The 27,150-nt window shown below is 39.3% G+C and overlaps 2 protein-coding genes and 1 long non-coding RNA gene across 3 annotated transcripts in view; 1 reads left to right on the forward strand and 2 right to left on the reverse strand.

Moving 5' to 3' along the window:
• LOC309507683 overlaps window positions 1-27,150 on the reverse strand; it is a 203,015-nt gene that overhangs the window by 168,634 nt on the left and 7,231 nt on the right. The gene's annotated exons all lie outside the window — the stretch shown is intronic.
• On the reverse strand, window positions 601-8,711 carry rassf9 (Ras association domain family member 9). Its single transcript, XM_082181972.1, has 2 exons — window positions 8,474-8,711; window positions 601-4,048 (listed from the first exon to the last, which is right to left on the reverse strand). Exons 1-2 carry the CDS (start codon window positions 8,518-8,520, stop codon window positions 2,776-2,778), a joined length of 1,320 nt encoding a protein of 439 aa, XP_082038098.1. The 5' UTR covers window positions 8,521-8,711; the 3' UTR covers window positions 601-2,775.
• Window positions 10,134-14,730, forward strand: nts (neurotensin). Its single transcript, XM_082182019.1, has 4 exons — window positions 10,134-10,499; window positions 11,093-11,154; window positions 12,511-12,741; window positions 13,891-14,730. Exons 1-4 carry the CDS (start codon window positions 10,409-10,411, stop codon window positions 14,032-14,034), a joined length of 528 nt encoding a protein of 175 aa, XP_082038145.1. The 5' UTR covers window positions 10,134-10,408; the 3' UTR covers window positions 14,035-14,730.

Genomic DNA, 27,150 nt, shown 5'->3' on the forward strand with positions numbered 1-27,150 from the left:
TGAACTGCTTTTATCCACTCATTACCTTTGACTGTGGGAGAGGTTCAGACATGCCGAGTCTATGTGAGGTAAAGAAACAGCAAGCTCTTTTCAGTTGCAGTTATTTTTATGAGATTTAAAAAAAGATGAACCTGTTCCCTGACACGATTCAGCAAGTGCACACAGTTTCGCCTGAATGCTTTGAACATACAGCGTTCTTGCCACAAGGCTGAAAAACTCCATAAAACATGTTTGCATAAAGTTAAAATTACGAAGTAAACTTCAGCATGCCAAATAAAACACCAGTGCTTTTTTCTATTTGACATTTTAAGCATTTCAGTTGTTTTAACTGAGATAAGAACTAAAATTTGCTAGTCATTCACATAAGGACGGGCTTGTGTACAACACTCTCTTATGCACTTAAAATGGTACCCTTTAATACAAGATATTACAGCTTTCAACATGTCATTGTGAGATTAAAAATAAAAGAACGGCGTTTTGCTGTCAAGAAGGCAATTCTGTGGTTTCCATAATCCTGTTAACATACACCAACACCCACAGTTTTTTCTGAACAATGGCCAAAAAAAAAAAATTATTAAAAAAATACAGTGACTCAGTCTAAAAGAGATCCTAAAATTAGTTTATTTGTTCTTTGGTACAAGTTCAAAACTCAATGGTTTTGTATGAGAGAAACATTAACATACAAATCACTGACTATAAAAAAACCCCAACCATTCAGGAAATGTCAAGGCAAACTGACAAGATAATGCGAGTGTTGTTTTTGAAGATTGCAGCATGCAGGCGGCAGGACTATTTTGTCTTAAGATGATCCAATCATTTGTTGAATCAGAAACCACATTGTGTGTTTATGAAGTTGAGTAGGTTCCTTGATCTAGTGAAAGAAAATACATGTGTCTTGTTACATGATGGCCTGGTCCACCCCTCTTCTCTTATGCCACTTCACTCATGGTTTGCATTTTCAGCCAAAAAGCCTGTGAGGATGCCACAGTCCTCATAATTAAAGGTTCAACAAGGGGAAGATGCCCTGACACAATCTAAAAGGACTGTTTTCAAGAATTGGCTGGTATAATTATTAGTGCTGGAACTACCACAGCAGTAGCGAGAGATAAAAGTCAGTAATTGCCATTTTCGCACAGGAAATTACGGCCGCGACAAAGTCCTGGCAGCTCTCTGGTTCCTCCTGAACTGACAGTGGAGGTAAACAAGTCACGACGCTGGCAGTGAAGACATTAAAGTGCCCTCGGACTTTGTATTGGCAACACCCTACATAGGGGGCTGTGTGGGATCAGAGCCAATGAGGGGGAATTTGGTTATTATCTCAGTGCGAAGCCGGCACTCAGAAGGATCCAATGAAGCAAGTCTTCATTAACACCCCCTGAATACCAAGGCCTGCTGCATAATGCAACTGTTTAAAACCCATTTGTTTTGCATTACAAAATGGAGCCTTCTTTAAAATCCCATTTGTTATGAGTCACGCTGAATGACAGCAGCGTAACACGTTGTTACCCTTCAGGAACTTGGCATTAAAGACCCTGCATTAATTCAATGAGACCGCAGTCTAATAGTACTGCTAAGTCTCTGCTGTTTGCGGGCTTTAAAGAAAGAATGAGGCAATTACTTGAAGCAAAAGGGCTCAAATGTCTTTTTACTGGCACTGACTGAAAAAATGTAGAGCGGTTTTCCCATTAGAATTCAAATATTCCTTGTGTTTGTATTAGTGTCAGAATGGATTCTTTCTATGAGTGCTGTTTCAACCCACTTTAGCTGTGAAGGGAACACGAGTCACAGTGTATTGTGACTATAGTTGATAACACATTTTACATTGCAAAAGCACTGAAGGAAATGTCATCACATAATTTTAGCTATGCTTAAAAGACTCAACGTTTCAAATGAATTTGAATATTGATCGATTTAGTTTGGAAGAGAAAAACAAATAAATTATGCATATGTGATAACTTTTATCTCTATTTTGCAATCTGTGCAGTCACCTGTTTATACAGTACAAAAAGAAACAGGTTAAAAAGTAAAGCTTATCTACAAAGTCTATATAAAAGCTTGTTTTAATATAAAACAAGAGTATGTTCTTTCATCAGAGTATCTTTTTCATTTAGCTATAAACACTTCATTTATATTGCCATTGCTATTTACATAAAAAATATTTTAAAGCATTTAATATTAGATTTTTTTCTTTAAAAATGGTATATATATAAATGAATATTTCAAATTGTGGAAAATATAGGGTAAATAAATATCAGCAGGATTTAAAATATAAACAGAATGGGGGTTAATTTTAAATATTAATGACATTTTTTCAGCTTATTGAGAAAGTTCTTCTATATTTTTAATGCGGGCTTTAAGTGCATATGAATTCTAATAGCGAGAAAAAAACAAGAGATGACTAAAAATGTATTTGCATATATATATATCCATATAGTATATGTAACAGCACAGCAAATGTTAAATGGATCGCACATCACCGTTCTGTCATCATCTCTGTCATTATTTACTCATATTTTTCCAAAATGATATGATATTCTTATTCTTACTACTGTGGAACACAAAAGAAGCTATTTTGAGAAATGTCTCAGTGTTTTTTGTACTTATAGTTTAAGTCAATGGTAACTAAAACTGTTTGGTTACCAGCATCCTTCAAAATATCTTTTTTGATGATGACAGAATTGTCATTTTTGGGTAAAATATTCTTTTAAGCTGTGTGTTTCGTTGTTGGAGTCACTGAGCACATGTATGTATTAAAAACACAATTAATCCTCAGCTTCAAACATCAGTGTCCAGAGGCGGCGACCTGTCCACACAGGGCGACAGTGAGTCCTGACTGTGAGTAGAGCTTATTCCAGTGTCGGAGTCTGTGTCTGTTGCATCTGTAGGGGAGCATGTCTGTCTTACCTTGCCTACTGTCTGCTGAGAGACAGTGGCCCTGATCTGGCTCTTCAGAGATACAGGGCAAGGCTGGTCCAGACAGGCCCCCAGCTCAAGCACACTGAGTTGGGCAACTAAATGCTGGTATTCCTGGTTCTGGGACTGCAGGTCTGTTTTGTTCCGCTGCAGTTCCTTCTCGATATCCTGCATTTGGACATGGAGGGAAAGCCCAGCTCTCATGCTTGCCTCTAGTTCTTTGCGTAAGCTTTCCAGCTCGACGAGATCTGAGGAGGACAATGAGAGGTTGGGTTCTGGCTCTAGTTCTGGACAAGCAGCTGCTGCTCCTTTTAAATCCTCCAAATCTGAAGTCCAGTTCCTCAGCTCTAAGTCAATATCTTGAGAGAGCTGGTCAATGAGTTCTTGGTGCCTGCAGACATGTAGGTCTAGTTGCTCGATTCCATCACTGGTGTACAGGTACTCCTGAAGCTGGTTGTCAAATTGGGACATGGACAGCGATTGGCCGTCATCACTCGCGGTGATGCTGGAGCGAGGCGTTGGGCTGTTACTCTGTTGTTCCTCGGCATGTTCAATCTCCAAGTCTAGCTCACGCATCTGCTGAATCTGCTGCCGGATGGTCTGATCCTGGGAGATGATCAAGCATACAAGCTTATTGATCTCCTCTGAGCCTTCGGATGTCTCTCCTTTCTGGATCTTCTCTAATTTACGGAAGGCCTTCTTCACCATGCGCTTCTGCTTCTCCGTAGACACAGTCTTGGCGTACTGTGCAGGTCCTTGGTCCCATCTCTTGGACCTTGCTCCTCGAGACTTCAAGGCCCTCTTGGCTCCTTTGGATGATGGCACAAAGTCACTGGTCTTCATGAGGACAAACTGTATAAAAGGTCTCTCATCGCCCCAAGCATTCCATAGCCGAAGGATTCGAGTAAGAGGTGGCAGTGCTCTCTCAAAACCCTTCCACCGTTCGAGGATGCAGAAGTCTTTAGGTTCCCCATCTAAGAGCCTCTTACTCTCTGGTATAGCCTTGTGGTCCTCCAATAAAGCCTTAACTACATCTGCACAGGTTGTGTGCTTGGTCACACCACAGACTACTTTTTCTTCGTGACACACAAGCACCTGGATTTCCTTCCCTGGTGTCTCCTCTACAACCTTAGACCTGGTAAAGAGATATAACAAGTGTGTATTATAAAAAAAACACAATCGCAAGTGTTAAAATCTTTTATGGCTACCATGGTCATTTTATATAAGAAAGACAAATCATTTAATATTACGAAATGGATAACAGTTAGTAACTATATGAACTAGGTGGACAAATTATACATTATTATTAGTATTATATTTAATAATAATAATAATAATGAATTTACTGAACACTAGTATTTCTCTGTAGTCGACCCTAAGCTCTGGAACAGTCTACCTCTGTCAAACATAAACATAAAAGCATGAACATAAAAGCATTACTTTAGCATTAGTGAGTTAAATTGTGTGTTATGCTGATTCCATCACAGTTAAATGGGATTTTAGACATTCATGCCTAAAAACACCCGTGGTAAATCACATGGACAGACTTGAGTGGCTTGTTTCATTTTTTCACTCAAATGGGGTGAAATAGCTCACATATATCTATGTTTCAAGAGTCATAACTGTATTTGACACAGATTCACATCCATAACTCAGATGTTAATTAAACACTAAATGTCTGACATTATTAAGATGAGCAAAAGGCTTCATGACAAATGTATCTTACCCTCAATTATCTGAAATGGTTGTTTCATAATTTTTCATTCTGTTCAGGTCATAACATCAGGTACGACTAATTATCTATCTTAGATCAGAATATTGTAGAGGCTAATTAAATGCTATTAAAAGCTAATTTTAAATACAGAGGTACTGTTTATTTATTAGCTAAATAAATGATAGACAGACAGACAGACAGATAGAAAGATAGATAGATAGATAGATAGAAAGATAGATAGCATTTTTATTTGTAAAGGGTGACAAAAATACAAGTAGTATATTTTTTCTTAATGAAATACCTCAGAAGAATGCAACATTTATGCAAGAATGCAGGTGGTTAGTTAATATTTAGAAAACTCTGCTGCTACTCCACACAAAAAGTAAATAGTTGAGCTATTTACATAGCAGACCACCTAATACACTGCTTTTACAGAGAGACAAATTGATGCAATGCTTAAATATATTGTGTATTGTATAGGGTTAAAGGCTTTTTTAGACAGAAAAAGTATACAAAACTAATACAAGATTGCCATTAAATGTTGTATGACATTAATTTGAACTTACTGTATACAATGCTATTCTAAAAGTGAATTACACATTCGCACCTGTGCTGGTAATTCCATATGACATCATCGCCATTACATCATAATAGAAGTGTGCAACCCTAGCATTTACATAACAAGCAAGTAAAAGTATACAGTGGCTTGTTCACACATGTCAGAAACACTACACTGAAATAGACAATATGCTACAATACAATATACAAGCATTTACACTCAGCTGGTTAACAATGTTTCTTGGCTTGCTATACAATTTTGATCTATTTAAAGAGCTTGTTAAATGAATCTGAACAAAAAGAAATGTCAGAATAGTCTACACTGGGAATTCAATATTGTTTTCATGAAATGGTCTACTTTATTTAGTCTTTTCCAAAATTGTCATGAGTACAGGAAACAAATGAGGGGGAATGGAAGCACCTGTGTTTGTCTTGTGGGAAAATCAATGGTGACCAGCAGTATCCTGTAACATACATCCTGCCAACAATTTCAAGTATCGTGAGATAATGGAAAATGATAAATGTCCATTTCATGGATATTGCAAAGAAGCAGTACAACAAACTTACAAACTGTCTGTTGTATTTACAGAAACATAACTATGGATCAGTGAACATCAGGTTAAGTCAGTCCACAATCACAATGCATAAAATAAAAGCTTGTTTTGAAATGTAGATTTGATATATCTTTTGTACCTTAATAATCACAACACCAGAAACATTGTCAGAACCACTGAAGGTGAAAAGAACAGAACACTCTGCTTCTCGACTCATAGAAGAAGAAAAAAACATGTGTTGCCACAAGACAGGAGCACTGGACAACAGAGAACATGCTGTATCTTTCTACTGACTCAACACAGTGTCTGGACAAGGAACATAACATCCTTGACAGTCAGTCTATCAAGGTTTATTAGGCTGTACAAAATTATGCTTGGGAAATTAAACCTCAATTTAATAAAGATGTGTGGGTCATTCATTGATATATCTCATTAACAAAATTCATTATCTTTATATTAATACATTTAGTCAAAGTTGTAGATATTGATAAAATAATAAATCCCTATGCGGCAGTTGTAACATTTATGACCATGTAAGTTAAGAGCACCTGTGAGATCATATTAAATGGGTACTGTCTGTGTCAAATGATTCATTAACAGTTATCTGAGAGAGCAGAGAGATGTTAGTGGGCATGTGAACTGGAGAGAGGTAAAAGTGAATTTGTATGGCATAATGTTAAGGAAACATGCTATCTAGCACAGTAAAATAGAGGCAAGGATACTGCCTCTATTTTACTGTGCTAGATAGCATGTTTCCTTAACATTATACCGTGAAAATTCACTTTTACCTCTGAGCCCTTTCTTAAAAGCATGAGATTTTTATAAATAAATAAAAAACTTTTTCAGAAAGATCTCTTTACCTCATAAGCATAATTGAGACGACAACACATTTTCATTGTATTTCAGGTAGAGCAGTTTGTCTCAATAGCTCTAAGCAAAGTACAGGTTAAAAATTGCAATGCTGCTCTAGAAGGTTCTTATTTAGGCATTAACTAGTGACATTATGTACTAAAATAACCACACAATTATGGCAGCTAAGGCAATTAAGTGTAATAACCACCTCCAGTTTTAAACTGTCGCTGTGAGAGCATACCTTCACAAAACAAAGCATGTCTATTAATTAAACCATGTATAAATCAACTGTTCGAATGTCATTCTGTATGGACCACATTAAATAAAGCAGACACAGTGTTAGATTTCCTTTGATTAGATTTCCCTCTGAACTAGAGTCCTCTTTAATCAGCACGACAACAAACTATTGAATAATTAACTATTTAGACTATATGGAAACACTGAGACATCAAAAGTAAATTAGGGCACTTAAAATGAACTGCAAAATGGTGTCAGTGACAGAAACTTTAAAGTGTACAAACATTTATAAAATAATTTCTGTCAGTAATTTATGGGCTCAATTGAAGTTCATCTCACACAAACTAAAATATCTTTTGACGCCACTAAAGTCTAGCTACACCTCAACTATAAGCTACTGAAGATATTTTAAAGGGAAAGTTCACACAAAAATGAAAATTATGTCATCATTTATTTACTCACCCTCAAGTTGTTTAAAACTGAATTCCTTTCTGTTGAACACAAAAGAAGATATTTTAAAGAATGTTGCTAACCAGACAGTTGACGGGACCCATTAACTTCCAGAATAGGAAATATATACTATGTAACATAATCAACTGTCTGGTTACCAGCATTCTTCATAATATCTTATTTTGTGTTCAACAGAAGAAAGAAACTCATACAGGTTTGAAAGAACTTGAGGGTGATTAAATGATGAGAAAATTTTCATTTTTGGGTGAACTATCCCTTTAAGCAAAAACTAATGATTTTCGTCATAATATTTATGATTTGTATGTCTCTAATGACATTATAAATAATGACAATATACTTAAATTTTGTCATCCTGTACCGATCAATAGCCTACTGACAGCAATTGTGTAATTTTGGCTGCTATGGTTACCTGCTTGTTCGTGTGTGTGTTTAGCACACTCTTCTAACTTTTGTTTATTGAAATATTGTTTAAATGCTTATATACTTGTAATTAAAAAGAACCTATTCTTTAAAAACCTCCCATCCCCTTTCTTTGACCTCTTTGGGGGGTTCATTTTTGTGTCAAACTCCTTTTATTTTTTACACCCAGAATCCTTCACTTGTTCAAACAATCGCACCAAAATTACAAGGTTTTCTCTAAACAAGCAAGTTAAAACAAAAATATTTTGTTGACATAATTTGTCATAATTACAGACTAATAATAATGAAGTTAAACATACTTGAAGCAATACTCAACATTACAATATCAAGCCTTTCCAGTTCATTTCATCAAACACTCACGCGCTAATACGCACATCCGTCGTCATGCAGGATTTAATATTGAGGAAAAAAAGGACACATTTGGCGTTACTTAACGCCAGCTACCTGCATCCTAGAGAGGCACCAGAGCCAGCAGAACAACAGCATTAGTGTAACTCGACTCTCTGCGACCATGCGGCGAAACACTTGAGTCAGAGCAAGTGTTGTTACAGTGACGAAGAGTTTACAGTCCATTAAAACTAGGCTACTCTAGGTACGCGTTTCTTTGCGAACGGTTCTGAGAGAAAAAAGACAAATATTGAATTGTTTCTCAAGCTTTCTACCTTTTACGTTGTTTCGACCTAATAAATATTTAAATGTTCTATTAAAAGGTCTGTGGTGCAATCTCAAATGAAATGGATGGTTTGAATCATACCTGTTCTTCAAACGCGCCTTCAGAAAGTTTTTTCCAAAAGGAGCCATCGTGCGTCAATGTGACCACAGGTCAGATCCAAGGCATCGTGCAACAGAACGGAGCGCATAAACCTAATCAAGAAAGTACCACTGAAGTGCTGGTCGTGGAAAAAGTTCAACAGAACAACTTGCGAGCTTCAAAGTAAGAGGAGTTTCAAACAGGGCCGGCCCACTTCACACGGAGGGAGGCGACAAAACTCGCCTTTAGGAGAACTGTGTGGAGCTGATGATTGTGATATAGCATCTCTGTCCTGTACCACTAGATTGGTGAACTGGGAGTGTTGTTTTGTTTCAATGTCTGTATTTCTACCCTACACTCTAAAAATGTAAGAAGAACCTTTAACATCCATGGAACATTTCCAAGGTTCTTTATGGTGGAAAAAGACTATTAAAATGTTCTTTACACCAAAATAACATGTTTCTTTTAAGCAGCATTGTTCACTGAAAGGGTTTTTGACAAAATGGTTCTTCAACAGGATCGCTGCAAACCTTTTGGAACCTTTATTTTTTTAAAGAATACGTGCCTCAAACTAATATATTATTTACATCTGCTACAATTTGAATTATTTAGACATATACACTAAGCTCAAATATGTTTCAATGAATTACAAACTGTTCAAATGAAATACAAAAGAGTGTTCATGTTACAACCTACCCCACTACTGGAATGGTTTAGCGAACACAGATATTTTACATCTTTATTCATTTTAAAACCCCATTTTGAAACCTTTTTTTTAAAGAGTGCATTGTTTCTTTCAAACTGATATCATATGTATCTGCAACAATTTGAATTAGTCAGGCATCTAAGCTCAAATCTGTTGGATGAATTACAGAAGCTAAAATTAAATACAAAGAGTGTTGATGTTACAACCTTCCCCACAACTGGAATGGTCTGCAACACCAATAGCTAACATGGATATTTCATTTTATTTTTGTCAATAAAATAGGATTTGTTTTCTATAGTCCTGTAAAGAGTCTTACAAACTTCTACTGTAACCACAGCAGGTTGGTGGCCATATGTGACCATTTCAATTGCTTTAAATTATGTTCTCAAACAGTGTTACAACACTCCCTGGTCTCTACTATATTGATGAATAATAATGCATCATAATATAAATAATAATCCAACCTTGTCATTGGCTATTATGTAGCCTATCTGTATGCATTATTTGTTTTGGGGAACAATCAAAAGTAAAGACTGTTTCATTACAGAATGTACGGAGATAATCTTTCAAGGTTGAACATTACACTTTGGACTCTCAAAACAGTTTACATTTTAATCTCAACACAGTATGAGCAACATATAACAATGGATAGTATGATTTGGAAGATTGGTAATTCCTGAGGACTTTTCAATATCGATGAGTTCAGATGAAGGCATCTAGCATCCTCTCTTATCTTTCATCACCATGCTTCTAAAAACAAATCATAAATTCAACATTCCCCTTTCCTCCTTTAGAATGAAGAGGGGAACATCAAATTAGCATTTATGGAAGTTTTGACGTCAACAATCAAAGTGGTTTCTGAGGTGTTTGCTGATGTCATCATGACACAGGACAAGGGGGCATGAAGGGAGGGATGGAGAGAGAGAGAGATATGGAGATGGATATGGGAGGGGTAGGAACGATAGTGCGGCTCCTCTGACATCATTGAGGCTCTTATATACCGGGTGGAATGGAGCCCGCCATTCCTCACTTCACTTCTGAGAAAGCCAAGAGAAGACACAGCAAACAGGTTGGATAGGAAACCAAGAAGAGAGCATCGTGACTTCTGCAGGACGTGCTGTGATTGTCTCTGTCGGTCTCTGTAACTCTCTTACAACTTATCTCTCTTATTCTTCCATCCGCTTTCATACCATTTTATGACCTTTAACCTTATGGACTTGGGCCCAGCTTGAATGTACAGAAACTGTGGGACTACCAACAACATGCAGATGCAGCTGACCTCCGTTATGCTCCTTTTTTTATTGTGTAATGGACTATGTTTAGGTAGGTGAACTTTTATCAGTTTATACAGACTGATTTTACTTCTGATTATTTAGCTAAATTGAATTACCATTCAAAATGACTAATACATTGCAAGATAAATATTTTATGATGATGATCTTTGATAGCTAACATTCACATAAAAAAAGATGTCTTTTATGGTCTTAGTTTTAGTATACAGTAACTATCTGTTATATCTTTACTGATATCAAGAATTATCAGCATTTTCATCAATAGTATGCATCATTAGATTCGATCATGTTTGGATAACTGTATTAGAAAGTGAATAAAGATAAAACGACTTTTATAGTCTATGGCATAATCACAATTTCCCTTTGAGATTAATAAGTCACTTACTTAAAACTCTAAAAGTATTCCAGACATTAATGTTAAAACCTTAAAGATTTAAAACATGTTGCAGGGCAAGTGTTGTATCTTAAGGTTCTACCCATCTCAAAAACCCATTTGACTTTTTCTTTAGATCTGACCGAATTTAAAACTCACTCACTACTGCAGAATTTATTTGAACTTTGATGTGTATATTCTCAGTGCTACGTTTAAAACATGTCAACGTTGTGTGTTTTCTCCCTCTTCAGATATAGACCAGGGAAAAAGGGCAATAGAGGAAGAGGTATTGAGAAGTCTCCTCACTTCAAAGGTACAGTATTGCTTTTAAAACACCTGTTGAGCCTGAGCCAACAGAGGCAATACTGGGCTTAAATGGGGCCTTAATATAGATATGCCCTTTGAATGTAGGGTAGCTGAATTTTAAATGAAAGTCATGGTTATTTCATGGTTTCTGGTTTTGTGAAAACAGCATGGTACCAGTACAGAAAAACAGAAAAAAACTAAGATTGTGTGATACATATATATTTATGCATCGTTTTCAAAGTTTAAACAACTCAGAAAAAAATACAGCATGCAGATTATATTAAACATAAAAAATATTCTTTACCAGCTTTTTACAAAGGCATCTGGAGAAGCCCTTTCAGAGAATAGCACATGGATGTGGGATTTATAGTAAATTTATGTTTGTGCTCCTGTCACTTGATGATTTATAAAAAGGTTATTATCTTGATGAATGCCATGCTGTACAGCGGTCCATAAATGTAGATGCTAAGTGATGTTAAATGTAATGCGAAATGACACATTTAAAAATAATATTGATTCAGGCAGCAAATCAGGAGCAGTGTATTCAAAAAGCAAAATGGATGAAGCTTTTACGCTCTATTGGTGGACCAAATGATGTGCCATTGCCCAAAATAATGCTCAGCTGCCTTCATTCATTGAGCAATATTCTGCAATGCATCAACATCCATTATCTATCATCAGCACATCTGACTATTATCAATTATCAATAGTGAATATCATAGCATCATGGTGTTTGTAATTTTCTACAGATTTTCTTTTTAACTCTGACCACAATTTCTGGCAAGACAGCTTTTCTAACTATCCGTATATACATTTTCTCTTCTACAGAGTTAATTATGACTTAAATATAATGTCTTTAATGCTAATACTTTTAAAATGTCAGCTGGCCAAGTCTAATTAATTGTAGTGAAATAGAGTTACTTTAATGGCAGATTGACAGCCTGCAGGTCTTATACAGGTGCCATTTTCTTCTGTTATTTTAAAAAGGAAATATCTTTCAGTTTGATATGTTTCAATTTCTAAGAATATTAACTCTTGTTTTTAATATCAGATCCATTAACTGGAAGGGGATTGTGTTATTTAAGAACAGTGTAATATAAGACTTACCAGAATTTACAGTCAACAGGTTCAAAAGAGATTTCCAGATAGCCCGGCAGGCCTTGATCTAGTTAGATTCATCCTGTGAAGCCCAATAAAGTGGCTAGAGAAAACTCAAAATGTGCTTATCCATTATTGGCACCCTGTAAGTGGACTGCGAAAATAGCAATGGTTGAAGACAGCATGACTTTTATATAAGGTGAATTATAGCTGAGACTGAGATTGAGTTATTGTAAACATTTTTGCTCTCTCGCGGTGTGTGCAGGTAAAGCAGGGCAAGCACATCGCCCCCTTGTGGCAGCTGCCGCTCCAGGATGTGTGCAGGTTGATGAACAGTCTCGGGGAGTCGAGGCTCGAGTCCTGGGGCAGCGAGGAGGAGCAGGAGGACACCGAGTTTCAGGCTGACTATGAACAGAGGGTCTCGGGTACCCTCGCACAAATGCTTGAGGAAATGCATGACCTTCAGAACCTCTGCAGGGTCCTGCAGCCTAGAGAGGTGAGAATCGACACATAGGCATTGAGACAGTTAACAATTGACATGCTCTAAAAAACAGTCAACTTTGAACATGCTCTGTTGTAAATCCAGATTTCTTCTTCAGCCACAACAATTCATAACTAGGAATAATTTTCTATATTTGAAATATAAACAGATTTTGCAGATTTACGTAAAAAAAAGCAGCATGAAAAGAATAAATATTTCAATCACTTTACTATAAGATCTCACTTGTTAATGCATTAGCCAACATGAACTAACATGAGAACTATATATAATTAAAGTATTTATTAGTCTTTGTTAACATTAGTAAAAATCGAATCATTGTTTGTTCATGTTCACAGTGCATTACCAAATGTTAACAAACAACTTTAGATTTTAAAACTGTATTAGTAGATGTTAAGCTAATACAAAAAATCTTAGTTCATGTTAACTAATATAGTTCACTAATGTTAACAAATGAAACCTTATTGTAAAGCTTTTTCGAAATAGCTTATGCTCCAATTGATTAGCTGAAGATTTTTATTCTGTAGCACTACATCACCAATTGCAAACCATTTTCTTAACAAATCTAGAGTGAATTGCTTTGCTTAAAAGTGATAGGAGATTTTGTTTAATCTCCAGTTCATGGGTCAATTCATGGGTCATTAAAGATCGCACAAATTACCCATGCCTTTAAAGGGATGGTTCGGAGTAAAATCAACCAAGGGTCCTTTGCACCATGACCTCAAGCCAAACACCCCCCGGTGACACCCGGGTTAGCAGTAGCATGAGCCACCAGGCAAGTGTTATTTAAATAAACTCCTGATGTACTTACAAACTTTCCAATGCCTCGTTTTATGAGTACAGAACCTATTTGTACTACTGTATAAGTTTGGTACCATTCTGGGCATTATTACTAACTCGAGGTCATGGTGCAAAGGACGCTAGGTTGATTTTACTCCGAACCATCCCTTTTAAATGCACCTCTGAGACTCCATCAGATATACATCTTATTCAAGCACACTTCAGTGGAGCTCTGAGGAGAAATGATTATCCAGGCGACAAACTGAGCATCAGTCATGACGTGGCAGTTGATTGACAGCATTGACCACCCAATTGCTGTGATTTTCAGTCCTGTAATAATCTGAGGGCCGCCTTCTTTCATTTCAGCTTCAAGATGACCAAGAATATCTGGAGCTGGACAAAAACAGCGACAGTCCACTGAAGAGGAAATCTCCCTATATACTAAAAAGGCAACTGCGCACCAATAAATCAAGACGGCCGTACATTCTGAAGAGAAGTGTGTATTACTGATGCTCAAGACCCACAGACGGAAAGACATTTTTACATTTTGTGAATATGTGTCTGTTTTCACTGTCATAGTATTATATATAGTAATTGTATGTTCTGTTTTAGCTAAACCTTTATTTATTTATGTGATTCAGAAGTCAATCCCTTCTTCTTCATTATGGGATGGACGATGTAAATAAAACAGCAGTCTATTCAAGAGTTTATTATATTTATTTATTTAATGTATTTTTCTTCCAATATAATTAAATCATACTTATTAAAACTATTTATGATACATCTATTATTATTTCACAGAAGAAAGTATTCTTCAGATGAACATGATATAAAGAACATTTATGAAGGATTTTGAGTGACTGAAATACTAAAATGTGTAACTTCTCTTAGTGTATACACAGTAAATATAATTTAACGCTGAAACGTTTTATTCCAGATTTGGTACCTTCAAACTCTTGTCACATAACAAATAATTACTACATAAAGAGATTTGAACCAATCACATGATAGAAGAAGAAGAGGAATTAAAAAAATGGATCACAAGACTTTTAAAGGTTTCGTTGGATTTTCAAGCAGAGTGGGAACAAAATGAAGCTATTAATTGTGCTTGGACTTTCAGTTTAAGGAAATTATGTGGCATCTACATTTGTATTGAGATTGATTGATATGACGATTAGCTGACCAATAAAACATCATTTGCAATTCCCTACTAGTGCAACATCCTTAAGACAATAGCTACGTTTTGATCAGTCTGCCCTTCAAAGAATACATAATCTGTTTAAAATGTGGTCTGTAAATGGCATATAAAACACTTTTCTGGACTCTAGCTGACATGCCAAAGCAATTAAGAAAATAACTGGAAATATATTCCATTAAACTCCATTAAGGACATTTGACTTATTTCATGAGTAACAAAACAGTATCTCTGATGAATGCTCAATGATTTGTCAAACCCAGAGCACATCACTTTCATTAATGAAATGGAAAAGAGAGAGCTTGTTGGTTTTCATTTCTCTAATTGGCCAGTGCTAATTAAAAATACTAACGCAGCTAAGTAATTGGCTTCAAAATGTGCTGAACAACTCAAATATATTTCTCTGTGGCCTTTTGACACGGTAGGCTGCAGTGGTAATGATCCTGATACAATTAATGATTCAAACTCCAAATTCACTGTAGATGTATAGTAGATGTATATATATATCAACAAAAATGACAAATATAAACAAAAGCAAAAATGGTTGTGTACAAGGTGTTTGTATTTTACAGATAATCCAGTAAATAATCAGAGACTGTTCACCAGTAGATGGCAGTACAGTCTAATGCAATTCAGACCCTGAAAAGGCAGCAAGTTAAGATACCTTACAAGTGATCAAGATTATTTTTCATTTCAAATATCAAACAACATATAGATGCAGTTTTTTATTTTATATAGCAGTGCAATTGTGTAGTTCATTGGGAAATGATATACAAGAAACATGTCAAATAAAGATGAAGAGACTAAGAATCATTACTATAAATTTTATGATTCAGTTGTGCCAAAATAAATCTTTCGGTTATGTTAATCTAATAAGCATTAAAGCACTTAGAGGAATATGCCATTTATATAGAGAGTAATAATAATTTGTCATTCTGTAGAAAGTAAATAAAATGGGCTCTTTCAACCTAAATAATCTAAATGTGATAAAGGGAAAAGTTTTTTTTTTTTCATCAATAAGACATATGATGTTTTCAGATAGTGGACATCTTATGTATCACTGTCTATGTAGGGAATTGGAATGTTTTTATTGATGCACATGTGTGCAATCCTGTTTAGAGAGTGCTTTTCTCTGTTTTTTTCCCCTTTTTTTTTTTACCATTTCTGCAGGCATTGATCGCATATGGCTGCTTGTCTTGTTTGTCACTCACTTTATTGCCTGCTGCTGAAGTCTAGGGAAAAACAGCCGTGTCCTTCGACAAGGTCCCACACAATACAGACAGGAAGACAGCCACATATCTCTGTATTTACAGAACACTGATTATTTGATGGTTGCTGGTGTGCTGCAGTGTGTTTGATATCTGACCAAAGCGGCAACAGTCTATCTATCCAACATTTCTATTTAAACATATACTATAACATTTAGTATATAATGTATTATGTAAAATATATTACACATTATTTTAAATGTCACGCAGTGAATTCTGTTGCTGTCCGTTTCAGTAAACAGTCTGTCTTTACTCATGCAAAAAAAATTCACAATTCTTTGAAAAAGGTCATGGATTGTGAATGGACACTGGGGAAATGCAGTCCTCCTGCATCATCTGTTGTGTCCATGCTAGTGCTCCTTAATTGTTTTGGCCACAATCCAGTGCTGGAGCTCTCTTTAATTTAGCTCAAATTTTCCAATAGAAGCACAGATTGACAGTTTAACTTAGCCACGGATCTCTGCTGCATCCTGGGCCTGATGCAAAATGAAAGTCATTGCCTTCATCTGGGCTTGGCGGAGCATCTCCTACCAGGTTACATCAAGATAATTGCTTGTGAAAGAACGAGATTAGTTCTTTGTGAGATCTCTGATTGTGTGGATTGAATCTGATTGTGTGAATTGGATGATGGTATAACAAGCATGACCTTGTTCTCTGCCTGCAGAGTAAATAATTAGGGCCTGCATATGGCCAGTATTACCCAGCTCAGAAGTGACAGCCTCTAACAGGAGAGACTGAACTAATCGAACTTACTGTCTTCTTGAAATGAACCAAATTGAAATGACCTCCTCCAAAGCAAAAACAGGTCCTCATCAAGAGTTCTCAAGAAAACAAGCTACACTTATTACTTCAAAATGAATGGCCAGGTGGCCTAACAAACCACAGGACACAGTTTTCCATCAAACATTTAAAATATAATCAGAGTTTTGTATGGGTGTGTTCACTCTTAAAGTTTTTTGGCTTTTAGTATGAATATGTTAGCCTTACTGTTATCTATAAGCTAGTGTTCTCCAAAAACAATGACACAATTCGCATTTAGAAGACCAAACCCAAAGTTGAAAATGAAAATCAGGTTGATGTCAGAATCCAACGCCAGATTGACATTAATCTCCAACGTTGGACAGACGTTGTATTGTGGTTGAAAATGAAAATCAGGTTGACGTCAGAAGCCAACATCAGTGAAACCGACTTTCATTTCCAACCAAAATACGTCTGTCCGTCGGTGGATGGTGACGTCAATCCGACGTTGGGTTCTGACGTCAAACCGACTTTATTTTCCAACCAAAATGCAACCCCTGCAACCAAAATCATCCCCTGACTGATGTTACTATTTTCTACTCAAGGACCTTGACAGAATTGTAGTGGTGTAAAAAGTATGATATTTGTCTTTCAAATGTAGTGAAGTTGAAGTAAAAAGTTTCCAGAAAAAATAATACTCAAGTAAAGTTCAGATACTCAAAAAGTTTTCCTTAAAGGAGAACTCCGGTGAATTTTTAAGTTAATCTTGATCGTTTTACCTTTGTGAGTGCTGTCTATAGAAAAAAAAACGAACCGGATTGGTGCTTGCAACGCGGAGCTGTTACAGTTAATGCCCAGAGCTCCCATTCAGCTAAAACGGCAGTTATGGGGGCATACACATAAAGAGTGTCTTTGTGCCTCTTAACAGACACAAAATACAATTAAAATGTCTGTCCAACATGAACAGGGCCCTTACATGACAACGAGATGCGTTTAGCAACTTAGCCATTGTTTAAACTCACCTAAATAGTGTTTTAGAAGTCCCGTGGGAACTCAGTTGTAGCCGGAACACGACGCTCCTCCCACCTGCACTATGTGCGCGATTTTTTCCCCCAAACCACTTCAGCGGAAATCCCGTCCTGCAGCCGATTTCATTGGTTTAGGTTACAGTGACGGGTAGGTTTAGGGATCAGTGTTTGGTGAAGGCAATCTGTAATTTACATGACCAATGAAAACTTTAGAATCAGCTGCAGGGCGGGATTTCTGCTGAAGTGGTTTGGGGAAAAAAAATCACGCGCACTTACTATTTACCTTTTTCCGGCTACAACTGAGTTCCCACGGGACTTCAGCGCGAGACTACAGCTAGCCGTCTAAAACACTATTTAGGTGAGTTTAAACAATGACTAAGTTGCTAAACGCATCTCGTTGTCATGTAAGGGCCCTGTTCATGTTGGACAGACATTTTAATTGTATTTTGTGTCTGTTAAGAGGCACAAAGACACTCTTTATGTGTATGCCCCCATAACTGCCGTTTTAGCTGAGTGGGAGATCTGGGCATTAACTGTAAAGGCTCCGCGTTGCAAGCACCAATCCGGTTCGTTTTTTTTTCTATAGACAGTACTCACAAAGGTAAAACAATCAAGATTAACTTAAAAATTCACCGGAGTTCTCCTTTAAGGACAGTACTCAAGTAAATGCACTTTGTTACTGTCCACCTCTGGTTAAAGGTTCTTCATGGAACCACATCACAATGAAGAACTGTATTTTTAAGAGCGTACAGTAGCAAATAAAATTGCACAATCTGCTTCTTTTTTTTTTTGCTATATGTCTATGAAATAATATGCATCTATTACTTTTCTGTAATTCTGATTAAAAAGTCAACACATTTAAACTTTTTTCTTAGGTCAGACAGTCTCTTTAAACTAAGTAGGCAGTTCTTGGCCACAATAAGAAACGGTCTTGTCAAAAGTCTGGATTATGTGTTGGATACCTAGAACTTTCACATGAATATACTTTAAAATAGTGACATATTCTACAAAGAAATATTAAAACCATCCCTTCGACATTACCCTAAAAGCAAATAAACAAAAAAAGCAACCTTATCCAATTTGTTCCTCTCCTCTGTTGGCTCTTTTTAAAGTTCCCACTAGAGCCTGATGGTCTTCGACAGGCTCCAAGCAGAGCCATTAAATAGCCTGATGGAGACGGTGGCAGTAATTGTCACACGGGAGGAAAGAAAGGTAGCCACTACGCAGGCTTTTAAATGAGCTGATTGCATCTCTTTGGTTGCCAAAATTGAAATGACTACCCGCAACGTCGCACCTCTATTTTCCTAGCCTCGCTCGGTTATTACATGGCCTGCAATGGGAAAGAGGGAGAGGGGATAGGCCAGAGTGCCTTTGTTCTCCGCAGCACCGCAGTCTCTCCCGTTTTTAGCTCTCCCAACAGTGCAGTGCTTTTAAAGAAGAGCCTTGGGAAATGAGCTATCTCCACTCTACACGCAGGGAAAACCCTCCCATTAATCTTTAATTAAGGCTGTTACAATGGAGAGGGACACTGCAGTAATAGGAGAGAGAGAGCAAAGAGGTCTGCTATAACAACAGGAGACAGACAGCGTATGAGTACATTAGTATCAGCTCATTCAACCATCATCAAAAACACGTCCTCTCATCATCTAACAGACTTTGAAGAGGACCCATGTCTCTTCAGCAAGCGAGATCATTTTACTATTGTTATACAGCGTATTGAACTTTCCCAAATATTGATGTATTACGGGGTTGCATCTGTAATGGATGTGTAATATTTCCATGTGTTTGGTGTATTGATCACACCCTCACAGGAGAACATGGATTAATATCTTGCCTAATGGCCCAATGCTTGCAAATTGATCCTTAACACTCTTTATTCTGCCTTAAAGTTGCATGTAAAAGAACAGATTAACATCATAACTGTAAGGAAAAAAAGAAATGGTCATCTCAACTTAAAATGATAAGGCACAGAGTTTACTAAACTAAGGGCATATTAGTTACATCAACTTAAAGTTGGTATTTTAATGAACAGAATACAGTAAACAACAACAACAAATGATCAATTTAAGATTAAAAAAAAGATTAGTTACCGTAGATACTGTGTATTCCTATAATGTAGGGGTGTACACATTATGTATACAACATATAATATACAAATGAAATAAACAGTGCTTTATTTTTTCAGCTGGTGTATTTAACAGAGGCATTCAAGAAAGAAATTAAATGAACAAATATAAAAATAAAACACTACATAGACTTCACTGTATATATTATACACTGATACTTATTAAAGCTACTACTAAAGTTCTCAGAGCATTCTCTGAGTGATTTTCTCTTTGTTTTTTGTTGTTTTATTAACATTAAAGGGATAGTTCCCCCCAAAATTTTAATTGTCATCATTTACATACACCAACACAGACAACCACACAGACACACGGACATGATACGACAAAAAACGTGAATTTGAGACTCATACAATACAATGTGACAATATTATTACAAATTAAAATAACTGTTTTCTATTTTAATATATTTATATAATGTTAAAAAAGTATTTATTCCTGTGATGGCACAGCGGCACGGACAGAGGCACAGATGGACAAATGTTTAACCGGCAAGGCTTTAAAGCACATGCAAATAATGAACTTTGTAAATTGCAGTATCCCGTGAGTGTAGCTCGACCCATGTGATGTGAATGTATGTCGCATTGTACAGTATGTTGGGACGGAGGCGCCAGAACACGGACACCGGCACCGACACACCAGCACCAGCACGGACATCGGCACCGGCATGGAAATGGACACAGCGGACACACCGGCACGGACACGGACACACGGACACCGGCACGGACACCGGCACCAACACGGACACAAATATATGACAAGCAGGAAACATGACTATGAGAATTTCAAAATAATAGACATGAAACATGAACATGAAACAAAACGTCCTGGTTGCGTATGCAACCCATCGTTCCCTGAAGGAGGGAACGGAGGACGTAGTCGACGTCGACTGAATGGGATCACGCTAGAGAGCCAATTGACTTCGAGCATGCGAGCACGAGCAAATGTAATTTGGCGTGCGTGATTTGCATCACACACTCCGCCCCGCGGAGCGGATATAAATATGGAAGTGGATGCACGCACTAGTTGCTTTACGCTGAGGAGCCGTGAGAACTCGGTCAGTGGTGGTCCAGCCATAGTGGCAAAGGGACTACGTCCTCCGTTCCCTCCTTCAGGGAAAAACAGAATTTTTTAACTCACTGCCTGCGATGGCTCAGGTGCAGTAGCACCAGAGAAGAAGACCCAAGAGGGTAAGGAGGGGACGCAAGGCGGATATATATCCTTGCTTGCCTCAGGGACCTGACGATCAAATCGCACTCCGCTTGGATTTGAATCCACTGCCTCACGATGTGCGCCAATGTAGAAGCCACAACATTTTGAGGTGGAGGGGACAGCCCCTACTCCAACCACAAGCAGTTTTTAAAGGGAGCACAGAAGTGATCGAACACCTTCGGGATCTCCTCACGGAGAGAAGACTCGGTTCAATGAACAGGTTTGACTTCTATTAGAGGAGTAAGCGTCTTTCTAGAGGGTGCTCACAGAAGTGATGGTCTCTACTGCATAACAATTATTGCGGTAGACCAGAACCTTCGCGTCCCGTTCTTACTAGAACCAGACCTGGAACTTTCCAAGGTCTAGACGCGGGTGCCATCGTGCCCCATCCCTGAGAATGTGCTCAGAGGAAGGTGTCAGGAAGGCTGTCGAGAGGAGGTTGGTTGGCCAATGATGGGCAACTAACAAAACCTGTGCCATCTCTTCCTGATTTTAGGCAGCTGCAGACGGACGCCCTCTGCGACGAGCAGGCGGAGGATCTGCCTCCGATGACCGGGTGGAGGCAGCAGCAGGCCGTCGGGGAAGGATGTGCCAGATGGCCTCCGTCTGCTTCTGGACGGCAGAGAACTTCTGGGCAAAGCTCTCTACCGCGTCGCAGAACAACCCAACCTGCGATATGGGAGAGTTCCAGGAACCGAACCTTGTCCGCTTCTCTCATGTCCGCCAGGTTGAGCCAGAGATGGTGCTTCTGGACCACAAGGGTGGACATCGGCAGACCGACTGCGCGAGGTGCAACCTTCGTACTCTGGAGGGCAAGGTCGTTAGCAGTGTGGAGCTCACCCATGAGCTCACGGTCTGGACTTACATTTACATTTATGCATTTGGCAGACGCTTTTATCCAAAGCGACTTACATTGCATTATCCTATACATAGGTATGTGCAATCCCCTGGGATCGAACCCACAACCTTGCGTTGTTAACGCAATGCTATTACCACTGAGCTACAGGAAAGGACTTCCCTCGTGCATGTTCATGAGTGCCTGGGCCTGATGGACCTGCAGAAGCGCCATGGCATGCAGAGAAGCAGCAGCTTGCCCACAGGCTTTGTAAGCCTTGCCCGTCAGAGCGGATGAGAACTTACAGGCCTTAGAGGGGAGACGAGGGTTCCCCGTCCAAGAGGCAGAGGTCCCCAGACACAGCTGCATCGCAACTGACCGCTCCACCGGAGGGATCACCTCATAACCCTTAGCCGCTCCTCCATCAAGGGTAGTGAGGGGGGAGGAGCTACTCAGGCGGTTTCTGGCAGAGAAAGGTGCCATCCATGCCTTCGTCAACTCCTCATGCACTTCAGGAAAGAATGGCACCGGAGCGGCGGGCTGAGAACCAGACCGGCCCGCTCCCATGAACCAAACATCCAACCGAGGCGGCTCGTGACACGGTGGTTCGTTCCACACGAGCCCTACCGCCTCGGCGGCCTTTTTCAGCATAGCTGACATCTCAAGAAAAGGTATTTACTTTTGAATCTTTTGCAAAAAAGTAGGCAAGCTTTGGGACATACTACTTCGTCATCTTTAGCGGACGGATCTGTTGCTTGCATTAAACTGTCCTGTCAATCATCTTGTCACAGTTAAAATCCTCTATTAAATCTAATTTAATTTCCTACCGTTTCGGAGAGAAATGTAGTAGCACGTTCATCTGCCAGTGGGTCTTTCATGGAGACTGTCCTCATGTGTTTGCAATTTGAATATAATAATGCATTTAAAAGTTGGTGCGCTTCACCAACGGACGTCGCTCAAATGCCTCTGGGCGCAATTGGATAGACCTAAAACCAATCAGCGCGATCGTCATTGTGTAAAGCCCGCCTCAACGTTTCTGATTGGTGCCTCGATTTGGACAGATTAGAAATCGGCTTGAATGGGTTCTTTGACAGACTACTTGCAGAGCAAATCTAAATTTGCCGGAAGTTTGTCTGGGTTTTCCCAGACTAGGACAGAGCCTTACCGCACCCAGAAATGCACGGATGGAATGGCATCTTGAAAAAGACGCACTCACACCCGTGTTGCTCTTTTAGAAAATGGGACCCGTCACCAGTGCCGGAGCAGACAGGGAATGACCGCGGCAACACAGTTCTACCAGAAAGACTCGGGAGATAAAATGATATAACAAGTAAATTTATTAATAGCTCAGCAAGCATAGTCTTTGGCGTAGGCCCCGTCCTTAGCAAGCAATGCGAGGGTAACGGAATCTGCAAATCCCGCCTGAAGATGAAGGCAGGGGCGCAGCCGACCCCCAAAAATAGGTGGAGGAATACCTCCGCCGGGACGGAGGGATACCTCCGCCGGGACGGAGCCCACCCCCAAAGATAGGTGGAGGAATACCTCCGCCGGGACGGAGCCCACCCCCGAAGACTGTAAGTAAGAGTACCCACCAGTCGTGGATCCTGCAGTTCCTGGAATGAGAAAGAAAAGTTAAGAATAACGTGAAAAAGCATTTTTTTTAATTTTTTTTTATATATATTAAAAAATGAACTGCATAAAGACAAGGTCACGATAGACCATACGTGAAAGCCATAATATTGCTTGATTATGATGACCACTTAGACAAGGCCTCAATGGACCATAATACCAAATTTGCTGTGCATAGACGTGATGTGATAGACAACATAAAGACAAGGTCCAAAGACCACACATAATAGCTATAAAGCACGAGGTCGTGATGACCACATAGAGACAAAGCAGCGATGGACCACTTGACCCTGATAGGCTGCACATAAGAGCCATTGAGGCGCCAGGTCGTGATAGACCACATAAACAAGGTCAAGCTTGACCACAAGGCCACGATGGACCGCACATAAACACAAGGTCATGCTTGACCACAAGGCCACGATGGACCGCACATAAACACGAGGTCATGCTTGACCACAAGGCCACGATGGACCGCACATAAATACAAGGTCATGCTTGACCACAAGGCCGGCTCGACCACACATAACAAGGCCGCGATGGACCAACATACCTCAATGGGCATATGCAGACGAGCCATGCAGGCTACACGGCCATGATAGACCACATATAGCTGGCCATGATGGCCATTAGACACAAAAGACCACAAACGAGACAGGCCACGATAGACCGGACGGCCATTGGACCACATAAAACCAAGGCCTCGATGAGCCACGAGGCCATAATAGCCACATATAGGACAAGGCCACGGTAGGCCACACGGCCATGGGAGACCACATAGACGAGACTGCTTAGGAGCCACAACGGCCGCTAATGCCACACAGAGACAAGCCTATAAGACAAGGCAACTAAGCCACGCAAAACCAAGGCCTCGATGGACCACGGACCCCGATGGGCCACACACAGGACAAGGCCACGATAGGCCACACGGCCATGATAGACCACACAAAACGAAGGCCTCGATGGACCACAGACCACGAATGGCCACACATAGGACAAGGCCGCAATAAGCCACAAAGCCACTAAAGGCCACACATAAACGGGCTAAACATAGACACGGCCATAAAGCCACATGAAACCACGACCTCTAGAGGTCACTAGACCTCGATGGGCCTTGCAGGACAAGGCCACGATAGGCCACACGGCCATGGGAGACCACAGAGACGAGACCGCTTAGGAGCCACAACGGCCGCTAATGCCACACAAGAGACAAGTTTCACAAGACAAGGCCGCTAGGCCACACAAAACCAAGGCCACAATGGACCACAAGACCACGATGGGCCATAAGGACAAGGCCACGATAGGCTACACGGCCAAAATCGACCACACAGAACACGGCTATGATAGCCACACAGGACATGTCCACAAACGGCCACAAGGCCGTGATGGACCACACATAGACGAGAGACAAGACCAGACAGGCCACATGAAACGAGGCTGCAATAGCCACATGGAGACAGACCACATTATCTGCTTATCGGGTCATGCGAGCTAGAGTTCCGGCACAGATTAATTGAAACATGACACCACCACCAGTATTTGCATGAGGATTTACCTGAATCGTTACTGAAGAGCTTGCTGAGCTTCCGGAATGATTTTAGAATAATTTCTTAAATAAGACTTGAATGCAGAGGAAAACCATCTGCCCAGCATCTTGATAGCTGAAGTAGAAATGCCGCATTTGGCTGCTGTAGTGGCAGCCCCGATCCTGCAGGAATGACCGGTATGCTGAAAGGGAGACAGCTGTAGCTTTTGAGGACAGAAACTAGATGAGTCCTGAACCAGACTTTAGAGAGATGCTTCGTTAGGTAGGAAAATAGAGGGAGTGATCTGAGAATCTAGGGAGGATTTTAGGAATTTACTCATAGATCACAGGGACAAAATTTATTGCTAATTTTAGAATTTGTTAATGTGATACCAGAACTTTAGTCATTTGGAGTGCTTAAGAAAGAGTAAAGAAATGAAGTGAGAACGTAAATCAGAAAAAAGAAAGACCATGGCAAGATCGGAGTGTTTAGATCTGGATCAAATTCCCCTGGGTGCATGAGCCATGAATGCTGTTAAACATGGCTACAATCGAATCTGAAAATAGAAAGAGAAGACCATTTCGAATGGAAGGTTAAAGGATTCCACTTTCTGTAATGTTGCTGTTAAAGCATTTCAACAATTGCAAAGTTACAATGCACAAAGTCGAGCATGGAGGACTTAATTTAAAGAGATTGCTTTGTAAGGACTACAGCAACGCTGAGAGGGACTGAGCGGCATTGCTTCCGGATAAGTGGCATTGCAAACCCTAAAGTTACATGAATCCAGCTCCCAGATATGATTTATAGCCTATCGAGACAGGATGAGATAGTGAATGACTAGAAGATTACTACGCATAAGCTACATAATTCGTCGACTAACCATCCGGAAATGGTGTCTACATGTTGACGCTTCTGAGTCTCTCCATCTCTGAGTAGGTTTGAACGAAGCTAAAAGTTTTGAAAATGTCTGTGAGTAACCGGAGCTGCAAAACGAGCTGTTGAAACTCCACCCCCTGTGCCAGGGAGCAGCAGCCTGACTGCATCCAAAGGGACAGACAGAAACAATGCACTTTACTCACACTCAAATGACAACTCCAGCATAATAGAAGAAAATATCTTTGGAGCATTCCAAGTCAAACCCCTCATACACACCCTGGGGACACTGGAGACCCACCAGACATTGATTTCGTAATTGTAGACTTGGAAGGAACAACCGGCCGTGATGAGGATGGGAAATAAAGGAATCTGAAAAGAAAACCGAAACATTATAAACAAATACTGCAGAAATATAAGCTTTTAAGATGTAGGGAGCCACGCCTCCAGTGATATATGGACTAGCTGGATTGAGCAGAGCGACTAATTTACATAATCACTGTTAGAGGAGACGGGGTGATGGACAAGGGTTGCTGAAGGGCAGAGCCACCTGAAGACTAGTGTGTAGCTATAGCATAGCAGTGGTCAGGAATGTGCTCAAGCAACCTTAATCATGAAATTGGAGACTATTGCCAGATAAACATCTCAGGAATAGCATGTTCGTCTAATGAGAAGATCTGCCTTGATGCAACCGAACTTTGTTAGCACATACAACGGAAATTTTTTTTTTTTTACCACTTCGGACCCAAAAGGATGTTAGCAGCCACTATAGGATAATTTCTGTAAAGCGTGAATGAACGAAGCCTGAGCAGGCTCAATAATTATTATTATTATTATTATTATTTATTTATTTATTTTAATTAATTAATTTATTTATTTATTTATTTATTTATTTAATAACCACTAAATCTTAATCTTATTAAACCTATTACAATACTTACCTGAAGTAAGGTGACGGCATACCGATAAGATACAACCTCAATCACACTTGATATTCTGTTGTTGACTTTTGAGCGCAGAATCTATTTCTCAGCTGTGCAGTGTACACCTGACATTACTCTCGAGTTGCCTTTGTACGAGTGAAGTTTTATTCACGGCCGAGAGACCGCTGGCCATGGCAACCAAGTGAGTCCCTTGAATAGAAAAATCTCTGAACATTTAAATCATACAGATGAGTAAATATGTCACTCGAGTCTTCTTGA

Source organism: Leuciscus leuciscus (genome assembly GCF_965113295.1).
Source record: "Leuciscus leuciscus genome assembly, chromosome: 10".
Lineage (NCBI taxonomy): Eukaryota > Metazoa > Chordata > Actinopteri > Cypriniformes > Leuciscidae > Leuciscus > Leuciscus leuciscus.